This window comes from Heptranchias perlo, chromosome 9 (assembly GCF_035084215.1).
Source record: "Heptranchias perlo isolate sHepPer1 chromosome 9, sHepPer1.hap1, whole genome shotgun sequence".
Lineage (NCBI taxonomy): Eukaryota > Metazoa > Chordata > Chondrichthyes > Hexanchiformes > Hexanchidae > Heptranchias > Heptranchias perlo.
Genome location: NC_090333.1, coordinates 15,240,932 through 15,263,854, shown reverse-complemented (window position 1 = coordinate 15,263,854; position 22,923 = coordinate 15,240,932). Strand labels below are relative to the sequence as shown.

Sequence of the window (22,923 nt, the reverse complement as noted above, 5' to 3'; positions counted from 1 at the left end):
TGAAAAAACTGTCTGTAATCACCAAGCATTGTTCTGTGAATTATAAATGCGATTTCATTTCGAGGAATTCATTTCGTTCACCTGAGGAAGGAGGAAGCCTCCGAAAGCTTGTGAATTTAAAATAAAATTGCTGGACTATAACTTGGTGTTGTAAAATTGTTTACAATTACTCTGCTTAAGTCATCATAGCTTTGCTGAGCAGATATTACTTGAGTTTGTGACAGGAGTACTGACAGAAAGCCTGCTATCACCCCCCATATGTCAAATGCACCTCAATTAATTGAGTCTGTCCAATTTTTAACTGGGACACTAGGCTGGAAGCCTCACAACAAGGGAATGGCCCATCAAAGGAGAAAAGGTGGCTTTTGAGGAAGGAGTATCTGCCCCAGACAATAGTGGAAGCAAATGCGATTTTTTTAAAACCCGGGTAGGAAACTGAGGGCAAGAGAAATGGGAAAAAACGCAATGAAGAAATTAAGTTACTTCCCTGATCTTAATCAATCAGAAGACGAATTACATACGGTCAAAAGGCTTCGCTATTTCCAACAGTGCAAAGAAAATGGTGTGCCAAATATTTATTAAATACTTTTAAAGAATATTAAAGTCAATATATCCTAACAGAATATATCTTTGAAAGTATGCAGTGGCAATTCATCCCACTGTCAGAATGTGTTCCAAGTTAAAATAACTCAATAACTAAACTGCAGAGTGAAGAGAAATAAATAGACATTGTGGCTATTTTAGCACGCTCCACAGTCATGATTACTGACTGAACATTGTGAAGAGGGTGTCGGCCTTTGTATGAGAGCGTTCTTCTGAAAGGAAACAAAATTCATGATGTGAAACAATCCCTTAAAATCTTATAGTGCAATTTTACTTTTATTTAACACTTTATATATTTATTTTGGAAATCTGAAAATTTCCGCCCTCCCACAGATTCCCTGACTGTACATTGTGCAAATTTATATATCCTGTAAACACAACAAAGAACATCAATCAACAAACAAGGGTGACTGATTCAGCATCGCAATATATGTCGCTTTCGGTTTCTTGATCAATGTTCAATTCTTTTCCCTTCTGTGGCTTACGATCTACTTCCCAAGAATCGTTTTATTCCCTTACGTGTCTAAATTAGTAATTTTTTGTAATAATACATATGCTCTTCTGGATACCTGACAGATATCTGTCTGATATCTGATATCTGTTGGTTTTCCGTGTTGAAAAATGCACGTGGCTACAATCCAAGCTCCTCACCGACGATAATAGTTGAATATTTCTTCCAATAATCTCTACTAGCTATAAACACTGCGACTGGCGGATTTTTGGCATAAGATCTGATTACGCTGGCTCCTTCTCAATTCTTTCCAAATGTTCTCTTATAGAGGCGGGTAATGAACTTAAGAGCGTCTCTTCCACAAGAAGACCACCTGGTTTAAAGTTACACCGGTCTAGTTCTTCAGGCAGGGATTCAAACTGGTTGCCGGAAAGGTCCAAATGTACAAGGTTCACCAGATCACCCACTTGAGGTGATAATTCTGTCAGACTGTTTTTGGACACAAGCAATGTCCGCAGGTTCTTGCACTGATATAGTCCATGTGGTAATGCTTCCAACTATAAAAGAATACCAAATTAAAAATGAATCATATAACCAGGGGATAATGGTTTCTAACTGAAAATTTTTACTATATACATATATATATACACAGAGCATAAATGCCTCTTAATTGTACATCAAGCTGTAGTATAATGTTTAACATTAAAAAAAGGGTTCTGGTGGCAAAATAGTTTCGAAAGGTCATTGCAAACATATCTAACTGGTGTGGCTTCAAAGGACGTTAGATTAAGAAAGTGTTCAACAATATCAAATAATTCCAAAATTTACGTAGTCAAGGAAATAAAACAGAATCTCAGGCCCATGCATCAAGTGACTGTTCCCTTTCCCATTGGACTTCTGACCTATCATTTTATTGAATTAGATTTGGAATGCACTCACCAGATGTTTGAAGCATCCCCAATAGAAAGGATAGGGAGGCTGTTTAAAGTCATCTGCAGCTTTTGTGCACTTGGCCTGGGAATGCATGTGCAGGGGTTATGGTATTCGACTAATAACCCTGAGGTCATAAGTACAAATCACACACACACACACACACACATGAGGCAAATTGTGAGATTGAATTCAATACCTTCAATACAATTGATGCATTTAAGGGGAAGCTAGATAAGTACATGAGGGAGAAAGGAGTAGAAGGATATGCTGACAGGGTTAGATGAAGTAGGGTGTGTGGAGGCTTGTGTGGAGCATAAACACCGGTGGAGACCAGTTGGGCCGAATGGCCTTGATTCTGTACTGTAAATTCTATGTAATTCTATGTAACACATCTGATGGAATAAAAAGGAAAGGCCCGAAATCTGAGGTAATAAGAGAAAATCCTGCACTGAATCTGAAAAAAGGGCACACGCCTGAATCATCACAACCTGCACTTTTCTCTTTACAGATGCTGACTGACCCGTTGTGTATTTCCAGCTTCCTCTGTTCTTATTTCAATAAGTCTGGTAAGTTGTGGGCTGCTGGATTGTCATAAAAACCCAACCGGTGCACCAACTTCCTTTGGGAAAGAGAACCAGCTGCCCAAATCCAGTCCACCCTACGCTTGACTCCAGTTCCACACTAGGGGCCCGATATTACCAGGGCGGTGGGTTCCTGGCAGTGGGGGGGGGGAGGCGATTGGGCGCGTGGGTAACGCGCCCGGTGAAATCAGTCTGCCCCGCGCGCAATCGCAGGCTGATTGGATCCACTTACCTCTTGTTCCGGGTTCCCCGCTGCTAAGCTGCATGGCGGGTGGACTGCGCATGCGCAGTAAAATCTGTCAGCTGGAGGAGCTCTATTTAAAGGGGCAGTCCTCCACTGACTGATGCTGCAAGAAATATAATGGATGGGGTGAGGAGGAGGGGGAGGACAGAGATCTTCCGGCGGGCGGGAGGAAGCGTCCTGCCTCTGCCACCAAGAAGGCCTGGCTCGAGGTGGCAGCGGAGGTCACCTGCACCACCAACATATCGCCCACCTGCATACAGTGCAGGAGGCGCTGCAATGACCTCAGTAGGTCAGCCAAAGTGAGTACACTTACTCATTCCCCTACACTCCGTCTGCCACATCACCGCCCCCACCCCACATCTCCTTCTGCACTGCCAACACTACTCTGTCACATCACTCCTCACTCCCACTCAAAGTTCATCCTCATCTTACCTGCACTTACTCACCTCGCCAGTACTCATCCCGCCACTACCACTCAACCCAATCCTCATACAATCTCATGGCTCTATCTCATACTCACCCTCTCATGCATCTCTTTCACAGTCAGCCTCACTCAACCTGCCACTACCTGTGCTGCAGCCACAGGGCATGCATCACATATGTGCAGTAGGAAGCGTAAGGCAGACGTGTCGTGAGCATGAAGGGGATGCACAAGGGTGTTTGAGGGTTTGTCATGGTTTTTACTTATATTTAATTTCTGACCAACTCACATTACATGTTATATTAGCACTACTACTGCCACGTCTTTGCGAATCTTGTCTGGTTTGTGCAATAATGCCCTTTCCTGAGGATCACAATGAAGACCCACAACTGATGCCACCCATTGTGTCACTGCAGTGTGGGTGTAGGTGTATTTGCAGGGCTCTTTTGTGCAGACGACTGAGAGATGTCGGCCATGTTCCTGGTGGCACCCTGGAAGGATGCAGAGGAGAAGTTGTTGAGGGCAGTGGTGACTTTGACAGCGACAGATAAGAAGATGGTGCTCGGGCCAGTCGGGAGCAGCTCGGCATGAAGGAGGCTGCAGATGTCCACAACGACATGTCGAGTGACTCTGAGCCTCCGTGTGCACTGCTGTTCAGAGGGGTCCAGGAAGCTGAGCCTCGGTCTGTGGACCCTGTGGCGAGGGTAGTGCCCTCTTGGACGCATCTCTCTCTGCCGTTGCCGTCCCTCCTGTGTGCAGGTGGATGTGTCACAGCACTGTGTTGTGGAGCTCCACGTGTCAGAAGTGGACGGCATGGCCAGCGAGGCTGGTGATGCTGTTCGCCCTCCGAGGAGGTCATGACTGCAGCTACGGCAGCCCCCATCCGGAAGATGTAAATCTGAGGGGGTCCCGCAAGGTAGGTACATGTCTCTGGATCCCGGGGTAAATGTGCAAGTTGGTGAATTTTATTGTTAGGAGGAGGGTGGTGAAGGCCAAACTTTGTCCAAAGTGCCAGAGCGGCCTCCTGCAATGAGTGAGGGTCTCCCCCCTCCCACCTGTCAAATGGACCTTTGCAGCTGCCACAGGCTGATGGCTGCAACACGTCCATTTGAACTGGGAGTGTTTCCCCCAGTACGGGAAACAGTCCCAGTTGTTTGTAAAATCCCAACCCTCCTGAAATATCTCCTTAATCAGGTCTGTAAACGACCTGAAATACCTAAATAAATAGCTTAAGGGGCACCCCGCCAGCTTTAATTGCCTGCGGGAGTCCCGACCCGCCCCGGGAATCCCCGATTTTCGGAGCCCCCCCCCACCGCCAGGAACGCACACAAATAGAGCCCTAAGTTTGGAGTTTCAAACCCTGGAGGTTGTGGGAAGAAGCAAAGACTGGGGGAGATCCTGGGAATGAATGAATAAGAGTGGGATTTCACCACAGTAAGGGTGTAGGGTCCAGGAAGAATGTACAGGCTGGTGCAATTCAGCTTAGAACAATACAAAATTAGATAGGGTAGATATTCACTGCCTGGGCTGCAATGTGTCATTTAAAACCAGGCGGGTTCTATGACGGATGGTCGATCCACATCGCCAGTTTTACGCCTGGGTAGAATTGAAAATCTACCCCAATATTTTTTGTACAGATCTCAATTTTCTGCTGTAGCTGCTGAATTTAGCCATTTAAGGAACCATAGACATTAACGGCAATGGAGGAAGTCATTCAGCCCATTTTCTGTGGCAAAACATCCCATGCTCTGACAATCCTCTAATCAAAGAAATTTCTCCTAACCTCTCTTCTCACTCTCTTACAACCTTAAATTTAAGACCTCTTTTCACTGCCTCCTCAACCAGAGAAAATAGTCTTTCCCATTTCACCCTATCAAAAACCCTTCATAATTTTAAAAACCTCTATTAAAACTGCTCGTATTGGTAGTTCAGTAGTAGAATTGTCACTCGCCACATGGGTTCAATTTCAGACCGTCCGTCATAGAATCTGCCTGGTTTTAAATGACAGATTGCAGCCCAGGCAGTGAAGACAAATATCTACCCCTTCTAATTTTGTGTGTTCTAAGCTGAATTGCACCAGCCTGTACATTCTTCCTCCACCTTACACCCTTACTGTGGTGAAATCCCACTCTTATTCATTAATTCCCAGGATCTCTAAACTGTGGAACTCCTTATCTCCCCTAGTCTTTGCTTCTTCCCACAACCTCCAATGGTTTCTCTGTATCTCAAATCTTCACAAGACAAGGTAGAAAGTGGGGGCTAATTAAAAACTGCCATGTGAGACACGTTGTTTAATTAAGACATTCGCTACTCCAGATCCCTCCTCCTCTCCCTCTCTTAAATATATACCTCAACCACAATGTGTTGGACACTGTGTGGATTGGTGCTGATGCTTTCTTTCAGCCAAACTTTTATGGAAAAGGGTTGATGCTTTTGTTGACCAAACGGCCAATGGAGGATGAAGTTGGCAAATTTTCATTTTACAAATTATGAAACGTGAGAAACCATAGAAAGGTTACAGCACGGAAGGAGGCCATTCGGCCCATCGAGTCCGCGCCGGCTCTATGCAAGAGCAATCCTGCTAGTCCCACTCCCCTGCCCTTTCCCCGTAGCCCTGCAGATTTTTTTCCTTTCAAGTACTTATCCAGTTCCCTTTTGAAGGCCATGATTGATCCTGCCTCCACCACCCACTCGGGCAGTGCATTCCAGATCCTAACCACTCGCTGTGTAAAAATGAGCAGAGTTTTTGTTGAAGTAAATGTGGGTCATTTTACAATAATTGAATCAATTACAACTTCAGAGTTCTGTTAAACAAGATGCTTGAATGTCCTCCAAGAAATTTTGGCAACAGATTAAGAAGCGAGGGGGATAAAAAAATCCTCACTGCAGCAACATATTTACAATATCCAGGGCCTCGGGGGGAAAGACATTCCCAACTCCTCACAAACAGGACAAAAGATGCTCAACAAATCTAAACTAAAGCTCAGGAAATGGGAACCAGAGCATCTCCGACTCACTAAACAAAACACAGTTAGTAACTGAGTTGCAAACAGCCTTTAATTGTACTAAAAGATAGAAACATTCCAGGACAAATAACCAAAGCATTTGAAAAGAAAAACACACACACTGAGAACAATATCAGGAAACAATAATAAAAGTCAAAGTTTAAGCAACAATAAATTCTCATTGTTGTACAACGCTGTTGGCAAACTGTAAAATGAAAATTTGCCAACTTCAATCTCCATTATATATAGTTCTTTTTCTGGTTGTTGTTCCGGGTGGGATTTCAGACTCTGTTGTTTTCCAGATAATTGCACTAAGAAAAGCCTTCGTCCCTGTGAAGCTTCTTTAATGAAGCAAAGGTCACCGATGTGAATCATTTGTGCCATCCCAGTACTATGAATGGTTGCCAAGTTGTAGCATTTAATTTAAAAATCACGAGTGAGAAAAGGCAACTGTAATAACAAGGCCAATATTCTTGTTTATCTGCAGAGAGGAAATACCTTTGACGGCTTTAAATCAACAACAAGACGCCATAAGGAGATTGTCACTAGTTAGGAAGGAGGGGCAACAACTGTTTAAATATGGTTACGGACATGGAGCCAAGGTGGGTAAATGGAGTTAGGGTACAGATCATCCATGAACTCATTGAATGGCGGAACAGGCTCAAAGGGCTGAATGGCCTATGTTCTTGCTCTTGAACTAGTCTGCTCTTACAGCCAAAAACCCCTGTATGATATTTCCCCTTGATGTGACATATCTTGAAAAAGAGGTTTGAAAACTGAGACAGCCTTTCTGCTGGTTGTAGGAATTCTACGTGAAATCTCAACCCAGTCCCTCGTTGGCATGGACCTATTTTCCACATCTAGTACTAATATTTAGAATCGTATCTTCTGTTCCTGCCACAGCAGGAAGCTGCCTCTACTGCCTCTAACCTGGCACTAATTGATACTAAATTACCAATCTCACTCAAAGTTTGGATGGATGGTGTGGGAAATGGCAGTAGTGGGTGTTCTGAGATCATAGTTTAGGCACATTGTCCGACTGAGCAGAGGGGACATTAATGTGCATTAATAGCATGCCTGGCTGGGAAGTACTTGTTGCTGAGACCGAGTGCCTGAAATGGATGGTGTCCCATTCCTGAGCACTAATATTCCTCACCTTAATGAGCATAAAATTCACACATTAAAAAGTAAAAAAAAAATAGGCTGAATAAATTATGGGAAAGCTCCCAAATGACCAAAGGCATCTTAGAATTGTCATCGCTCGTCCTAATATGCAACACCAAGAAACAATGTCTCAATACTGATGCCAGGGCAGAATCCTAGTAGTCTGGTCAGACTCTTTGGCTTTGGACCTTTCTGGGTTACAACCACCAAAAAATAATCCAGACAGGCTTCCACTAATGCTCCCTTCCCTCGTCCCTTTATTTGGGATTTACTTTCCTTGTGTTCTAAATTGCAAGCTGTCTCACATCAAAAAGAACATTTATTTTGCCTTCATGCCAATTGGCATTCTACACCAATGAAACCAGACCACCTGTGGAGCTATAGTCATTACCACATCAGCATCTCTTGTCTTGTATCGCCTGCAGATTGTCTATAGCTAAAAGTCATTACCACATCAGTATCTCTTGTATCGCCTGCAGATTGTCTATAGCTAAAAGTCATTACCAGATCAGCATCTCTTGTCTTGTATCGCCTGCAGATTGTCTATAGCTAAAAGTCATTACCACATCAGCATCTCTTGTCTTGTATCGCCTGCAGATTGTCTACAGCTAAAAGTCATTACCACATCAGTATCTCTTGTCTTGTATCGCCTGCAGATTGTCTATAGCTAAAAGATTTGGGCTTTTATTTTGTCTACGTAAAGATGGGCAGAAAACATACTTGCAGCCATTAAATTCTAATGTCCCAACTTACTTACAATTTAACGTAATGGATCTACGGTACCTGTAATGGATACTACCTGTCTAGTAAAATTCTCAGAGCCATTTTCAGCCCATAGGGTGCAGTAAAATGTGTTTTACAGATCAATAGAAGAGGCCTTCAAAAATAAACAGCTTAATGTTTGTCTGAACATTGACTGGATCTCTTAATTACAACCTATTTTGGGTGAAGTATAGTTAACACAGCCAGGATGTCGTACCTCCAGTAATAATTTAAAGTCTGAAGGACGTAGTGCATGATGGGACATAGACCAGCAGTGAATGGAGAAAATGGAGACATCAAGGGTTTGTATTCCCTTGATTGAGGGGTGATCTGATTGAGGTGTTTAAAATGTTAAAAGCATTTGATAGGGTAGAAATGGAGAAACTATTTCCTCTGGTGGGGGAATCAAGAGCAAGAGGACATCATTTTAAGATGAGAGCTAAGCCATTCAGGAGCGAAATCAAGAAGCACTTTTTCACACAAAGGGTGATAGAAATTTGGAACTCTCTCCCTCAAAAGGCTGTGGATGCTACAATTGGAGCTTTCAAGGCTGAGATCGATCAATTTTTGTTGGGTAAAGGGCATCAAGGGACATGGAGCAAAGGTGGGAAAATTGAGTTGAAGTGCAGATCAGCCATGATCTAATTGAATGGTGGAGCAGGCCCGATGGGCTGAATGGCCTACTCCTGTTCCTAATGTTACTATGTCCTCTGATTCTGATCTCCTGTGCATCCCTTCCTGCCTTTACTCCATCAGCTTGGTTAAAGAGAGAGAGACTTTTAAAGGTGGGGATAGAAATAGTAAGGCTTATGATGGGAGATCTGCAGAGTAGGGCCGAGATGGCTGAAGGACAGCCTGCTGAATATTTATTCTTCAATCGACACCACCAAACCAGATTTATCTCATTTGCTGTTTGTGGGACTTAGCTGTGCACAAATTGGCAGTTGTGTTTGCCCACATAACAACAGTGACCACACTTCAAAAGTAATTAATTGGCTGTGGAGCAATCTGGGATATCCTGTAGACACGAAAGGTGCTATATAAATGCAAATTATTCTGAAAGACCTCTCACTGAAAGACAATACAGCGCTCTCTCAGTACTGTACTGTACTGAAATGTCAGCCTAGATTTTGTGCTCAAGTCTCTGGAGTGGGACTTAAACCCACAACCGTCTGACTTAGAGGCAAGAGTGCTACCACTGAGCTAAGCTAACATTAGCTTTCTTGTTCAATTTTTAGCAGCAACCCTATCAGTTGGATTCAAGAATTGGAATGATGGATGAATGATTCAATGGAAAGTGAATTAACATCTGTGGATTCAGCTACCTGTACACCATAGAGAGGCCAGAGATTGAAGATCTTCCGATAAACTAACTTATGCAATTACATATACAGTTCCTTTGACAATAACTAGAGACTGATTCACTTACATTATTGTTGGATACATTAAGGTACTGAAGATGTTTCAGATCACTGATCTCATCACCAATAGAAGTCAAGTGATTATTGCTGATGTCCAAGTATCGTAATTTGCTACATAAAAAAAGTTGTGTTGGTATGGTTTCAATTCTGTTATTATTGAGGTACAGCTGTTCCAGATTTGCTAGTGTTCCAATTTGCACTGGTATGTAAGCAATAGCATTGTGCCAAAGTTTAAGGCAAGAAAGCCATTTCAGATGCTGGAAACTAATAATTTCTTCTATTGTTTTAAGCCTGTTACCTTTCAGATCAATTTCACGTAGATTGTACAAGCTAAAAATAGAATGCGGAATGCGTTCGAGGTCACAGTTATGGAGTTCAAGGTGAGTGAGGTTTATCATATTCTTCAATGTGTTGAACACTGTTAGTTTGGTGCCTTCATTATCAATGGACAGTTTGTGTAAGAGGAGTCCTGTGCCAGTTACCACTGCTGGAATGTGAGGAAGACTATTTTTCATGTATAGAACTTTTAAATTCTTTAGGTTCTCAAGTCCATTTATAGAAGTAAAGTGGTTCTTTTCCATTTTTAAGTTACCAGTTAAATGAAGTTCTGTCAGGTTCTTTAGATTAAATATCCAACGTGGAGCTTTATCCATCTCAGTGAACTTGGTGTGCAATATTTGCAGATTTTCAGATAAGAAATTCAGTGCCTGGGGATCCACACTCGCTGGTGTGTGATAAAGGTGCAACTCTTTAAGGTTGGTAAGCTGAGACATTGCTGCTAGGAATTTGGCTTCAGTTATGAGGTCCAGTTTTAGCACTTCAAGTTCTTTCAGTTCAAAGACAGCATCTGGGAGTCCACTTAACATGAACATGGTCAGCTCTATCTTGTCCTGAGCGTTTTTCTGCAGCTTATGCCTTAATCTTTCTGCTGTCCACTCCAGGTTAAGGTTAATCTGTCTCAGTTTGTTTTCACTGACCTCCGAGAGGAAGACTGAGAATCGCTTCGAATAAAGGGGATCATACTGGTCTGCTAAGTGAAGAATGAATGCAAAGTCATTTACAATGACTGGAATGTCCCTGTAGCTACTTTCCTCTCGAACAGTTTCAAATGAATACTGCTTCAGTGAGCGTCTGAGCATCCAGTACAGACTATAGACACTAAGAAGTCCATGTATCACAACCAGTACTGCATAAAAAGATGCTAAGAGTTTGAATATAGTTGCCAAGGAATGGACACAGTGATACTGCTGATATCCTGTAAACATCTGTATGTCAATCATGCATTTGATATCAAACTTCATCTGAATAACATAATAGGGGATATAAGTAATGATAAAAATGAATATAAGGACTTTAGTAATAATCTGTCTCATATACAATTTATAGATGATATCCTTTTCTTCAACGTGTGCTTTGAACTTCTTCACCTTTTCAAAAATAGCTTTTGCTTGCTCTCCCTCTTTTTGGTCCAGGATAGTTTTCTCAGTGGCGTCTGAAGGATTGGGCTCCACCCTGCTCTGTGCAGGTTTGTTAGCCATCTCAACGTTTAAGGAAGAATAAGATGGTTTTGATGTGTCTTTAGGTTTGTGGTAAGGCTGCTTCTCACCACTTATCTCCACTGCCTCGGACAAAGCCCGAGTCGTCCACGGTGAGTCAAAGCACTTATGAAGAATGGTGATGAAATGCTCAAGCCTTGAACTGGTGCTGGGATATTTGAACCAAAAGTTGCTGCAAATTAAAAGGAGCAGCGTCTGCCAGAGCACTAGGTAGGGGAAGAACTTGGAAAACCAATGAAGCTGCTTCTCATAACACACAGCATCAATGAAAGAGTACTGCTGCCTGTCGAGAAGGTTTTTTATTCCACTTAGAATACGAGAACTCCCATTTGGATATTTATTTATTGACGCACTTAAATTACGCTCCCAAGGGGCCATGCAATAGTTGTCTACAACCAGCTTGCAAGGAAGACATAGCATTTTATTCTGAGCAATCTGAAGCGTTCCTCCTAGCAGAGCAATCAAGAGCATCACCATGCAGATGTAGTGGCTAAAAACGTCCCACCACGGCTTCAGTATGCGATAGGCAGTCTGAGGATCTGTTAACCATTTGAATTCGGACACTGTAAACATCCCTGTATCCTGTGGAGTGAAAGCAGAAAGAAAGAAAAGTGTTTTCAAATAAAATGAGTTCAAAATATGAAATCTCACTTGCACAGTCTATGCCCCAGTAACGTCAGTGGTCGAGTGTTGGGCTCTTATCATGAGTGTCCGAGTTCAGATCCCAGTGGTTGACTGACATTCAGATTAGATTACCTTCCGTGGGTGAGTTGCATAATTTCTCAGCTGGGTTGCTGGATCAAATAGATACGTTTTTAAAAGAGGCTTCCCATTAGCATCATTGAGAAGAGTCTGGATAAACCTCCTGGAAGTGGAGATTAAACAGGGGCAAAAGACTTCATTTAAAGTATTCATTTGAAGGGAATTTTATCCTTACACAGGAGTTTTTGACAGTTTCAAAAATCAATTCCTTTTTAAAACTAGATTATCGGATTAAATCTTTACTGTAGTAGCTTGGTAAAATAAGCAGAAGATGGAGCCTCATTTGACTGTTGGAATAGAGGAGGCTGAGGGGTGTTTTAATTGAGGTGTACAAAATTATGAGTGGCCTAGATAGAGTGGATAGTGAGGACCTATTTCCCTTAGCAGAGAGGTCAATAACTGGGGCATAGATTTAAAGTGATTGGTAGAAGGATTAGAGGGGAGCTGAGGAAAATAAATGTCACCCAGAGGTTGGTGGGGGTCTGGAACTCACTGCCTGAAAGGGTGGTAGAGACAGAAACCCTCAACTCATTTAAAAAGTACCTGGATGTGCACCTGAAGTGCCGTGATGTACAAGGCTATGGACCAAGTGCTGGAAAGTGGGATTAGGCTGGGTGGCTCATTTTTGGCTGGCGCGGACACGATGGGCCGAATGGCCTCCTACTCTGCCGTAAATTTTCTATGATTCTTTCTATGAACTATAATCTCAAATTTAAATTATATTTGTGGTCATTTCAGGAAATAGAAATAATAGTGATTTTTTTTTTCAAATCCCCAAAATACACAAAGCGCATTAAAATATCACAAAGACAAGAACCTGTGAGCCTCGCAGCCGTCAAATGAAGAGTCTAATTTAGATTCCCCATGTAATTCAAATTAATTGCTCCAGAAAGATATGAGGTTTTCTTATGTCCAAAACCTGCAAAAGTATTCAAGGTCGGCCTTGAGTTAGGGTTAGGGTTAGGGTTAAGGTTAGAGTTAGGGTCAGGGTTAGGCAACTAAGACCAGGAGAGGGATGAGTAGGATGGTGGGTCGAGGCGGCGGTCGAGAGGATGGGTGAGCGGTGGCTGTCAGCTGCCCATGGTTTTAATGTGGGGTCAGGAGGATCCTTAAGAAAATAAAGGAGAGAATTGCAGGAACTCTGGCACAAATTTTCCAGAAATCACTGAATACTGGAGGTGCCTGGGGACTGGAGAAAGGCAGATTGTGGCAAAATTGATCCAGGAAAGTACAGACTAGTGAGTTTGACATCCATTGTGGGTAAAGTTATGGAAACCTTTATTAAAGGTTAGATCATGGAACATCTGGATAGAAATAAAATCTTAAAAGATTTATGACTCCAAAGCTGAACAGGATAAGCTACAGGAGGATTTGAATATATTTGGAATTTGGGCAGACAGATGGCAGTTGAAATTCACTGTAGAGAAATGCAAAGTGCTTCATATGGGGACAAAAATTCCAGGAAGGGATTATTACTTAAACGGAAAAAAAATAAAGTGCATTGAAAATGAAAGAGATCTGGGGGGGTCGAGATTGACAATAAATTAAAACTATCACAAGATGCGAGAAAACCAAGAGCAGAGATAAAATACTCTACATAAATTAATTAAATTGCTGTTAATAAATTAAAAGAAATTTTTATTGAAATAGTTTATAGTAAAGCTAAAGTTCATAAATTGTATTTAAAAATGAAAATTTGGTAAATTGAGGTAATTTGGAAAGTCCAGTTCATAAATTGTATTTTGCCTGGGTTTCAGCAGCAGATGGGCTGAGACAGGGGCGGAGACGGGCAATGTTACTGAGGTGGAAGTAGGCGGACTTGGTGATGGAGAGGTTACGCGGTCGGAAGCTCATCTCAGGGTCAAATAGGATGCCGAGGTTGTGAACAGTCTGGTTCAGCCTAAGAAAATAGCCAAGAAGAGGGATGGAGTCAGTGGCCGGGGAACGGAGTTTGTGGCAGGGACCGAAGACAATGGCTTCAGTCTTCCCAATATTTAATTGGAGGAAATTTCTGCTCATCCAGTACTGAACGTCGGACAAGCAGCGTAACAAATCGGAGGCAGTGGAGGGGGTCGAGAGAGGTACAGATTTTGTAGAATTTAGGAGGTGAAACTGGATAGTATGAACTGTGTGCAGGGGAAAGATCTCAGCGCCAAAAGGGCTAGGCCTGAGTCACACACGATATTGGGCCTCATTTAAGTTAGATCGGCAAGTTGTGGCTGTCTGCTGCGTGTCCCCAGGCAATTCCCCAGTGAAGTGAATTCAGATTAGGTCGTGAGGGTCAGAACTGTACATAGTATTGTAAGTGCAATCACACCAACAATTTATAAAGACGCTCGATTACCTCACCATTGTTATTGTTGTAGAAAAGAAAAAACAAAAACGTTTTTTTTAAACATGTTTTCAATCTGCTTACTCTGAAATATTTTATAATTTAGGGTGTCTATCTTTTGTATTGAGTATTCAATGACAGGTTATCTCAGTTAGTAGCGCTCTTGTTTATGAGCTAGAGGGTTGTGGACTCAAGCCCCACTCTAGGAGTTCAGCACATAATTTAGTTTGGCAGTTAAGTGTTGTGTGGTCCTTGAAATGAGATGTTAAATTGAGGCACCATTTTCTTGTTCGGGGTGACAATGATTTGGCACTTTTCGAAGAAGAACTAGCAGTACACCTGATGAGGTTTTCTTTCTTATGAACGTTATTGAGATAAATCATAAAAACTGAGATCACAGCAGCCAAAAATCATAATGAATATGCTGGTCATTGTGAGTGGTTTCTTTTTCCATAATCTGTTCTATTGGTACAACACATGATTTTAATCCTTGACATTCACAAAAAGAAAAATATGCATTGCTCCACTGGTGACATATGGTGCCCGCAAATGAGTACTGGGACTGCATAAAACACAGCCAGTGCTATTATTAGTAATAAATGCATTAATCCATTCAGATGAAATTCCTCCATCACTATTTTAACAATAACTTACATTTACCTAGCTTTCCTAACAGCAAAATATATCTCAGAACATTTTACAAAAAAAATGAGCACTGAGCAGGAAGAAAGAACAGGTAGATGGGAGCAGATGAACAGAAAAGGAGATGGTTATAATTTTTTTCGTATCTTCACACACTTCCCTTGGAGAATAGTGTGAAGTTGAGGAAGGATTCGCAGGCTGATCAACAGTCTGAGAGGCTGCGATGTGAAAGCTCCTTCCAGAGCCGTAACCATCTTTATACCAGCCAACAGGGTGGTTAGTCCTATACAGCAGGAGGGTTTTATGGGCACCCACATCCACTGGACCCGAGTGTCTCCACTGGATGTGAACTCAGAATTCAGTACCGGAGCTCCGGTCTCCACTCAGGAGGACTGTCTGGAGCGGGATTCAAATTCCTTCACTTTCTGACTCAGAGGCAGAGATATTACCACTAAGACAAAGACTTACTCACAGGGGGGAGGTAAAGCAAAGGAATTTAGCAAGGGAGTTCCAAAAGGCAGGGTATGGTGGCTGAAAGAGCGATCACCAATGGTGGAGTATTAAGGATGGAGAACTAGGAATAAACCAGTGTCAGAAACACAAAGGGTGCAAGACAGGACATAGGCCAGAAGGAGATCTCTGAGGTAGGGTGGGCCAAGACTACGGAGGGTTTTTTGAGGAGAAGGTGTAATGATAGGTTAGATAGTGGGTTAGATTTGGTTAGTGGTCAGGAACAGGAGGATGTGACTGCCAGTCAGGCAGGTAAGGGGACCCCAGATGCAGTGGTGGAGGAGACCTTTGCCCTTGCCCAACAGGTATGAGGTACTTGCTACCTGTGTGGATGAGAACAAAGACTGCAGGGAGTATGGGCAAATTGACCACAGCACCCTGGTAAAGAAGGCCATTCAACTGGGGGGAGCATAAAGGAATGTGGTAGTGTTAGGGGATAGCATAGTCAGGGGGATAGACACTGCTCTCTGCAGCCGCGATCGGAAGGCTGTGTTGTCTGCACAGTGCCAGGGTTAAGGACATCTCCTCACGGCTGGAGAAGAACTTGGAGAAGGGGGGCTGGGGTTGGGGGGGTGATCCAGTTGCCGTGGTCCACATAGGAACCAACGACATAGGTAGAACTAGGAATGAGGTTCTGCTGAGGGAGTTTGAGGAGCTAGGGTCCAAATTAAAAGGCAGAACCTCAAAGGTAATAATCTCTATATTACTATTTGAGCCACGCGTAAATTGGCATAGGGTCAAACAGATTTAGATGGCTAAATGCATGGCTAAAAGAGTGGGAAGCTGGGGTTTCAATTCATGGAGCACTGGCACCAGTACTAGGGAAAGAGGGAGCTGTTCCATTGGGATGGGCAGGGACCAATGTCCTGGCAAACCGAAGAACTAGGATGGTAGATAGGGCTTTAAACTAATAAGAGGTGAGGAGGGTTCAGGTAAGGGTAAATTTATGTCTAAAGAGAAAAGTCAAGGCTGCAGAGCAGAGTAGTGAATTGGGTTAAAAACAAGCAGAGTGTGTCAGGAAGGGACAGAGAGTTTAACAAAGATAATAGGGCATTAGTGACTAAGGTCACATCAGGGAAAAATAGTAAAAAGTTAAAATTAAAGGGACTATATCTGAATGCATGAAGCATTTGTAACAAGATGGATGAATTAATGGCATGAATAGAGATTAAAATTTTTTTTTATTCATTCGTGGGATGTGGGCGTCGCTAATTGCCCTTGAGAAGGTGGTGGTGAGCTGCCTTCTTGAACCGCTGCAGTCCGTACGGTGAAGGTTCTCCCACAGTGCTGTTAGGTAGGGAGTTCCAGGATTTTGACCCAGCAACGATGAAGGAACGGCGATATATTTCCAAGTTGGGCTGGTGTGTGACTTGGAGGGGAACGTGCAGGTGGTGTTGTTCCCATGCGCCTGCTGCCCTTGTCCTTCTAGGTGGTAGAGGTCGCGGGTTTGGGAGGTGCTGTCGAAGAAGCCTTGGCGAGTTGCTGCAATGCTTCCTGTGGATGGTACACACTGCAGCCACTGTGCGCTGATGGTGAAGGGAGTGAATGTTTAGGGTGGTGGATGGGGTGCCAATCAAGCGGGCTGCTTTGTCCTGGACGATGTCGAGCTTCTTGAGTGTTGTTGGAGCTGCACTCATCCAGGCAAGTGGAGAATATTCCATCACACTCCAGACTTGTGTCTTGTAGATGGTGGAAAGGCTTTGTGGAGTCAGGAGGTGAGTCACTCGCCACAGAATACCCAGCCTCTGACCTGCTCTTGTAGCCACAGTATTTATATGGCTGGTCCAGTTAAGTTTCTGGTCAACGGTGACCCCCAGGATGTTGATGGTGGGGGATTCGGTGATGGTAATGCCGTTGAATGTCAAGGGGAGGTGGTTAGACTCTCTCTTGTTGGAGATGGCCATTGCCTGGCACTTGTCTGGCGCGAATGTTACTTGCCACTTATCAGCCCAAGCCTGGATGTTGTCCAGGTCTTGCTGCATGCGGGCTCGGACTGCTTCATTATTTGAGGGGTTGCGAATGGAACTGAACACTATGCAATCATCAGCGAACATCCCCATTTCTGACCTTATGATGGAGGGAAGGTCATTGATGAAGCAGCTGAAGATGGTTGGGCCGAGGACACTGCCCTGAGGAACTCCTGCAGCAATGTCCTGGGGCTGAGATGATTGGCCTCCAACAACCACTACCATCTTCCTTTGTGCTAGGTATGACTCCAGCCATTGGAGAGATTGCCCACTGATTCCCATTGACTTCAATTTTACTAGGGCTCCTTGGTGCCACACTCGGTCAAATGCTGCCTTGATGTAAAGGGCAGTCACTCTCACCTCACCTCTGGAATTAAACTCTTTTGTCCATGTTTGGACCAAGGCTGTAATGAGGTCTGGAGCTGAGTGGTCCTGGCGGAACCCAAACTGAGCATCAGTGAGCAGGTTATTGGTGAGTAAGTGCCGCTTGATAGCACTGTCGACGACACCTTCCATCACTTTGCAGATGATTGAGAGTAAACTGATGGGGCGGTAATTGGCCGGATTGGATTTGTCCTGCTTTTTGTGGACAGGACGTACCTGGGAAATTTTCCACATTGTCGGGTAGATGCCAGTGTCGTAGCTATACTGGAACAGTTTGGTTGGAGGCGCAGCTAGTTCTGGAGCACAAGACTTCAGCACTACAGCCGGGATGTTGTCGGGGCCCATAGCCTTTGCTGTATCCAGTGCACTCAGCCGTTTCTTGATATCATGTGGATGGAATCGAATTGGCTGAAGACTGGCTTCTGCGATGGTGGGGCTATCGGGAAGAGGCCGAGATGGATCATCCACTCGGCACTTCTGGCTGAAGATGGTTGCAAACGCTTCAGCCTTGTCTTTTGCACTCACGTGCTGGACTCCTCCATCATTGAGGATGGTGATGTTAACAGAGCCTCCTCCTCCCGTTAGTTGTTTAACTGTCCAGCACCATTCATGACTGGATGTGGCAGGACTGCAGAGCTTTGATCTGATCTGTTGGTTGTAGAATCGCTTAGCTCTGTCTATAGCATGTTGCTTCCACTGTTTAGCATGCATGTAGTCCTGAGTTGTAGCTTCACCGGGTTGGCACCTCATTTTTAGGTATGCCTGGTGCTGCTCCTGGCATGCTCTTCTACACTCCTCATTGAACCAGGGTTGATCCCCTTGCTTGTTGGTAATGGTAGAGTGAGGAATATGCCGGGCCACGAGGTTACAGATTGTGCTGGAATACAATTCTGCTGCTGCTGATGGCTCACAGTGCCTCATGGATGCCCAGTTTTGAGCTGCTAGATCTGTTCTGAATCTATCCCATTTAGCACGGTGATAGTGCCAGACAACATATTGGATAGTGCGAAGACGGGACTTCGTCTCCACAAGGACTGTGCGGTGGTCACTCCTACCAATACTGTCATGGACAGATGCATTTGCGACAGGTAGATTGGTGAGGACGAGGTCAAGTAAGTTTTTCCCTCGTGTTGGTTCGCTCACCACCTGTCACAGGCCCAGTCTGGCAGCTATGTCCTTCAGGACTCGGCCAGCTCGGTCAGTAGTTCTGCTACCGAGCCACTCTTGGTGATGGACATTGAAGTCCCCCACCCAGAGTACATTCTGTGCCCTTGCTACCCTCAGTGCTTCCTCCAAGTGGTGTTCAACATGGAGGAGGACTGATTCATCAGCTGAGGGAGGATGGTAGGTGGTAATCAGCAGGAGGTTTCCTTGCCCATGTTTGACCTGATGCCATGAGATTTCATGGGTTACGGAGTCAATGTTGAGGACTCCCAGGGCCACTCCCTCCTGACTGTGTTTCACTGTATCGCCATCTCTGGTGGGTCTGTCCTGTCGGTGGGACAGGACATACCCAGGGATGGTGATGGAAGAGTCTGGGACGTTGGCTGAAAGGTATGATTCTGTGAGTATGGCTATGTCAGGCTGTTGCTTGACTAGTCTGTGGGACAGCTCTCCCAATTTTGGCACAAGTCCCCAGATGTTAGTGAGGAGGACTTTGCAGGGTCGACTGGGCTTGGTTTGCCGTTGTCGTGTCCAGTGCCTAGTGGTCCGATGCCGGGTGGTCCGTCCGGTTTTATTCTTATTATGACTTTTTTTAGCGAGATTTTACAACTGAGTGGCTTGCTGGGCCATTTCAGAGGGCAATTAAGAATCAACCACATTGCTGTGGGTCTGGAGTCACATATAGGCCAGACCGGATAAGGGCAGCAGGTTTCCTTCCCTAAAGGACATTAGTGAACCAGATGGGTTAGGGTTAGTGACAATACGGTCGTTTCATGGCCAACATTACTGACTTACAATGTTGCCAAAAAGAATAGTAAGTCTGGGGATTGGGAGAGTTTTCGAATTCAGCAAAGGATGACCAAGAAATTCATAAAGAGGAAGAAAATTCATTATGAAAGTAAACTAGCAAGAAATATAATAAACAATTGTAAGAGCTTCCACAAGTATGTAAAAAGGAAGAGTTTAACAAAAGTAAACATAGGTCCCTTAGAGACAGAGACAGGAGAAATTATAATGGGGAATAAGAATATAGCAGAGACATTAAACGAATATTTTGTATCTGTCTTCACAGTAGACAACACAAAAAAATACCAGAAATAGTGAGGAACCAAGGGTCTAATGAAAGTGAGGAACTTAAAATAATTAAGATTAGTAAAGAAAAAGTACTGGAGAAATTAACGGGACAAAAGCCGACAAAACCCCTGGACCTGATGGCCTACATCCTCGGGGTCTAAAAGAGATGGCTGCAGAGATAGTGGATGCATTCGTTTTGATCTTCTAGAATTCCCTAGATTCTAGAACGGCCCCTGTGGATTGGGAGGTAGCAAATGTAACCCCGCTATTCAAGAAAGGAGGGAGAGAGAAAATAGGGAACTATAGGCCAGTTAGCCTGACATCAGTAATATGGAAAATGCTAGAATCTGTTATTAGGGACATAGTAACAGGATACTTAGAAAATCATAATATGATTAGGCAGAGTCAACTCGAATGAAAGGGAAATCATGTTTGACAAATCTATTAGAATTTTCTGAGGCTGTATCTCGCAAGGTAGATAAAGGGGAACCAGTGGATGTAGTATATTTGGATTTTCAAAAGGCATTCGATAAAGTGCCACACTAGAGGTTGTTACACAAGATTAGGGCTCATGGGATTGGGGGTAATATATTACCATGGATTGAGGATTGGTTAATAGACAGAAAACAGAGAGTCGGATTAAACGGGTCATTTTTGGCAGGTTGTAACTAGTGGGGTGCTGCAAGGATCAGTGCTTGGGCCTCAGCTATTTACAATATATATTAATGACTTAGTTGAGGGGACCGGGTGTAATGTACCCAAGTTTGCTGACGATACAAAGCTAAGTTGGAATGTAAGCTGCGAGGAGGACGCAAAGAGGCTGCAAAGGGATATAGACAGGTTAGGTGAGTGGGCAAGAAGGTAGCAGATGGAGTATAATGTGGGGAAATGTGAAATTATCCACTTTGGTAGGAAGAATAGAAAAGCAGAATATTTTTCAAAAGGTGAGACTAAGAAATGTTGATATTCAGAGGGATTTGGGTGTCCCTGTACATGAATCACGGAAAGTTAACATGCAGGTACAGCAAGCAATTTGGAAGGCAAACGGTATGTTAGCCTTTATTGCAAGGGGGTTGGAGTATAAGTGTCGGGAAAACTTGCTGCAAATATATAGGGCCCTGCGCAGACCACACCTTGAGTACTGTGTACAGTTTTGGTCTCCTTACCTAAGGAAGGATATACTTGCCTTAGAGGGGGTGCAACAAAGGTTCACTAGATTGATTCCTGGGATGGTTGTCCTATGAGGAGAGATTGTGTAGAATGGGCCTATATTCTTTGGAGTTTCGAAGAATGAGAGGTGATATTATTGAAACGTATAAAATTCTTAGAGGGCTTAACAGGGGATGGACGTTGAGAGGCTGTTTCCCCTGGTTATCGAGTCTAGAACTAGGGGTCATGGTCTCAAGATAAGGGGTCGACCATTTAGGACCGAGATGAGGAAAAATTTCTACGCTCAAAAGTTATTGAATTTTTTGAATTCTCCAACTCGGGGTTTTGGATGCTCAGTCGTTGAGTATATTCAAGACTGAGATCGATAGATTTTTGGACACTAAGGGAATCAAATCCCTTTGGGGATAGGCAGGAAAGTGAAGTTGAGGTAGAAGATCAGCCATGATCTTATTGAATGGCAGAGCAGGCTCGAGGGGCCGTATGGCCTACTCCTGTTCCTATTTATTCTGTTCTTATGATAGCTATTTTGCAGGTGGTACAGAGTGATGCCAAAGAATAGAGCTAGGCTGGTGATTTAGAGGGCTGAAGAAAAGAAGTTGGTAAGGAACAGGGAGGGCAGGAGTCCAAATGGACAAATGATGGGTTTCCTGGATTTGTTGAGCTTTGTGAGGACAAGGGCAAGATAGGAAAATGCTTTGGGATAAGGGTGGGAGAGCACCTTCACCACACAGACTGCAGTGGTTCAAGAAAAAGGCTCACCACCACCTTCTCAAGAACAACTACAGAGGCTATTAATAAATGCTGGCCTTGCCAGCGACAGACACATCCCGGGACTGAATATTAAAAAAAATAAGGGTTGCTTTGGAAGACGGAGGGAGCAAGGAATCGGAGCCAAGACGGTGGGGGAGGCCAAAAGCAGTGGCGTAACACCAAATTCCCTCAGTATCACATAGCACAATTTCAAAGGCAAGTACTGCTTATCTCATTCTCCAGCAACACAAGGGTAAATAATATTCAACAGAAATGTGCCACGTTTCACCACAATTGTGAAAGTGTCTTACCACCAGATGTAGCTAATACACAAACACGACCCTATACACTGTAAGCTGGTGACATCTGGGGGTGGAAATCCAATGCTATATGTGAGCTAATATGATAAATTATACATCCTATTTTAAATCTCCTAGCACGGTAGGCTTTTTGCATTAACAAAGTACAGTTACTGTAGTAATGACAGCCAAAATAGACACATTTATGGGTGATCATAGGAAGATTACAGCACAGAAGGCGGCCATTCGGCCCGTCGAACCCGTGCCGGCTCTCTGCAAGAGCAATCCAGCTAGTCCCACTCCCCCGCCCTTTCCCCATAGTCCTGCAAATTTTTTCCCTACAAGTACTTATCCAATTCCCTTTTGAAAGCCATGATTGAATCTGTCTCCACCACCCTTTCAGGCAGTGCATTCCAGATCATAACCACTCGCTGCGTAAAAAAGTTTCTCCTCATGTCGCCTTTGGTTCTTTTGCCAATCACCTTAAATCTGTGTCCTCTGGTTCTCGACCCTTCTGCCAATGGGAACAATTTCTCTCTATCTACTCTGTCTAGACCTCTCATGATTTTGAACACCTCTATCAAATCTCCTCTCAACCCTCTCTGCTCTAACAAGAACAACCCCAGCTTCTCCAGCCTATCCATGTAACTGAAGTCCCTCATCCCTAGAACCATTCTAATAAATCTTTTCTGCACCCTCTCTAAGGCCTTCATATCCTTCCTAAAGTG

The 22,923-nt window shown here is 43.7% G+C and overlaps 1 protein-coding gene across 1 annotated transcript in view; it reads right to left on the bottom strand.

Moving 5' to 3' along the window:
• Nucleotides 1-852: 852 nt before the first annotated feature.
• The window catches only part of LOC137325141 (volume-regulated anion channel subunit LRRC8B-like), a 97,988-nt gene continuing 75,917 nt past the window's right edge, over nt 853-22,923 (bottom strand). The window contains exons 2-3 of the mRNA XM_067989891.1: nt 9,594-11,723; nt 853-1,611 (exon numbers count right to left, since the gene is read on the bottom strand). Coding sequence (XP_067845992.1) covers nt 1,339-1,611; nt 9,594-11,714 — 2,394 coding nt within the window. The 5' untranslated portion in view covers nt 11,715-11,723 and the 3' untranslated portion in view covers nt 853-1,338. The remainder of the gene's footprint in view (nt 1,612-9,593; nt 11,724-22,923) is intronic.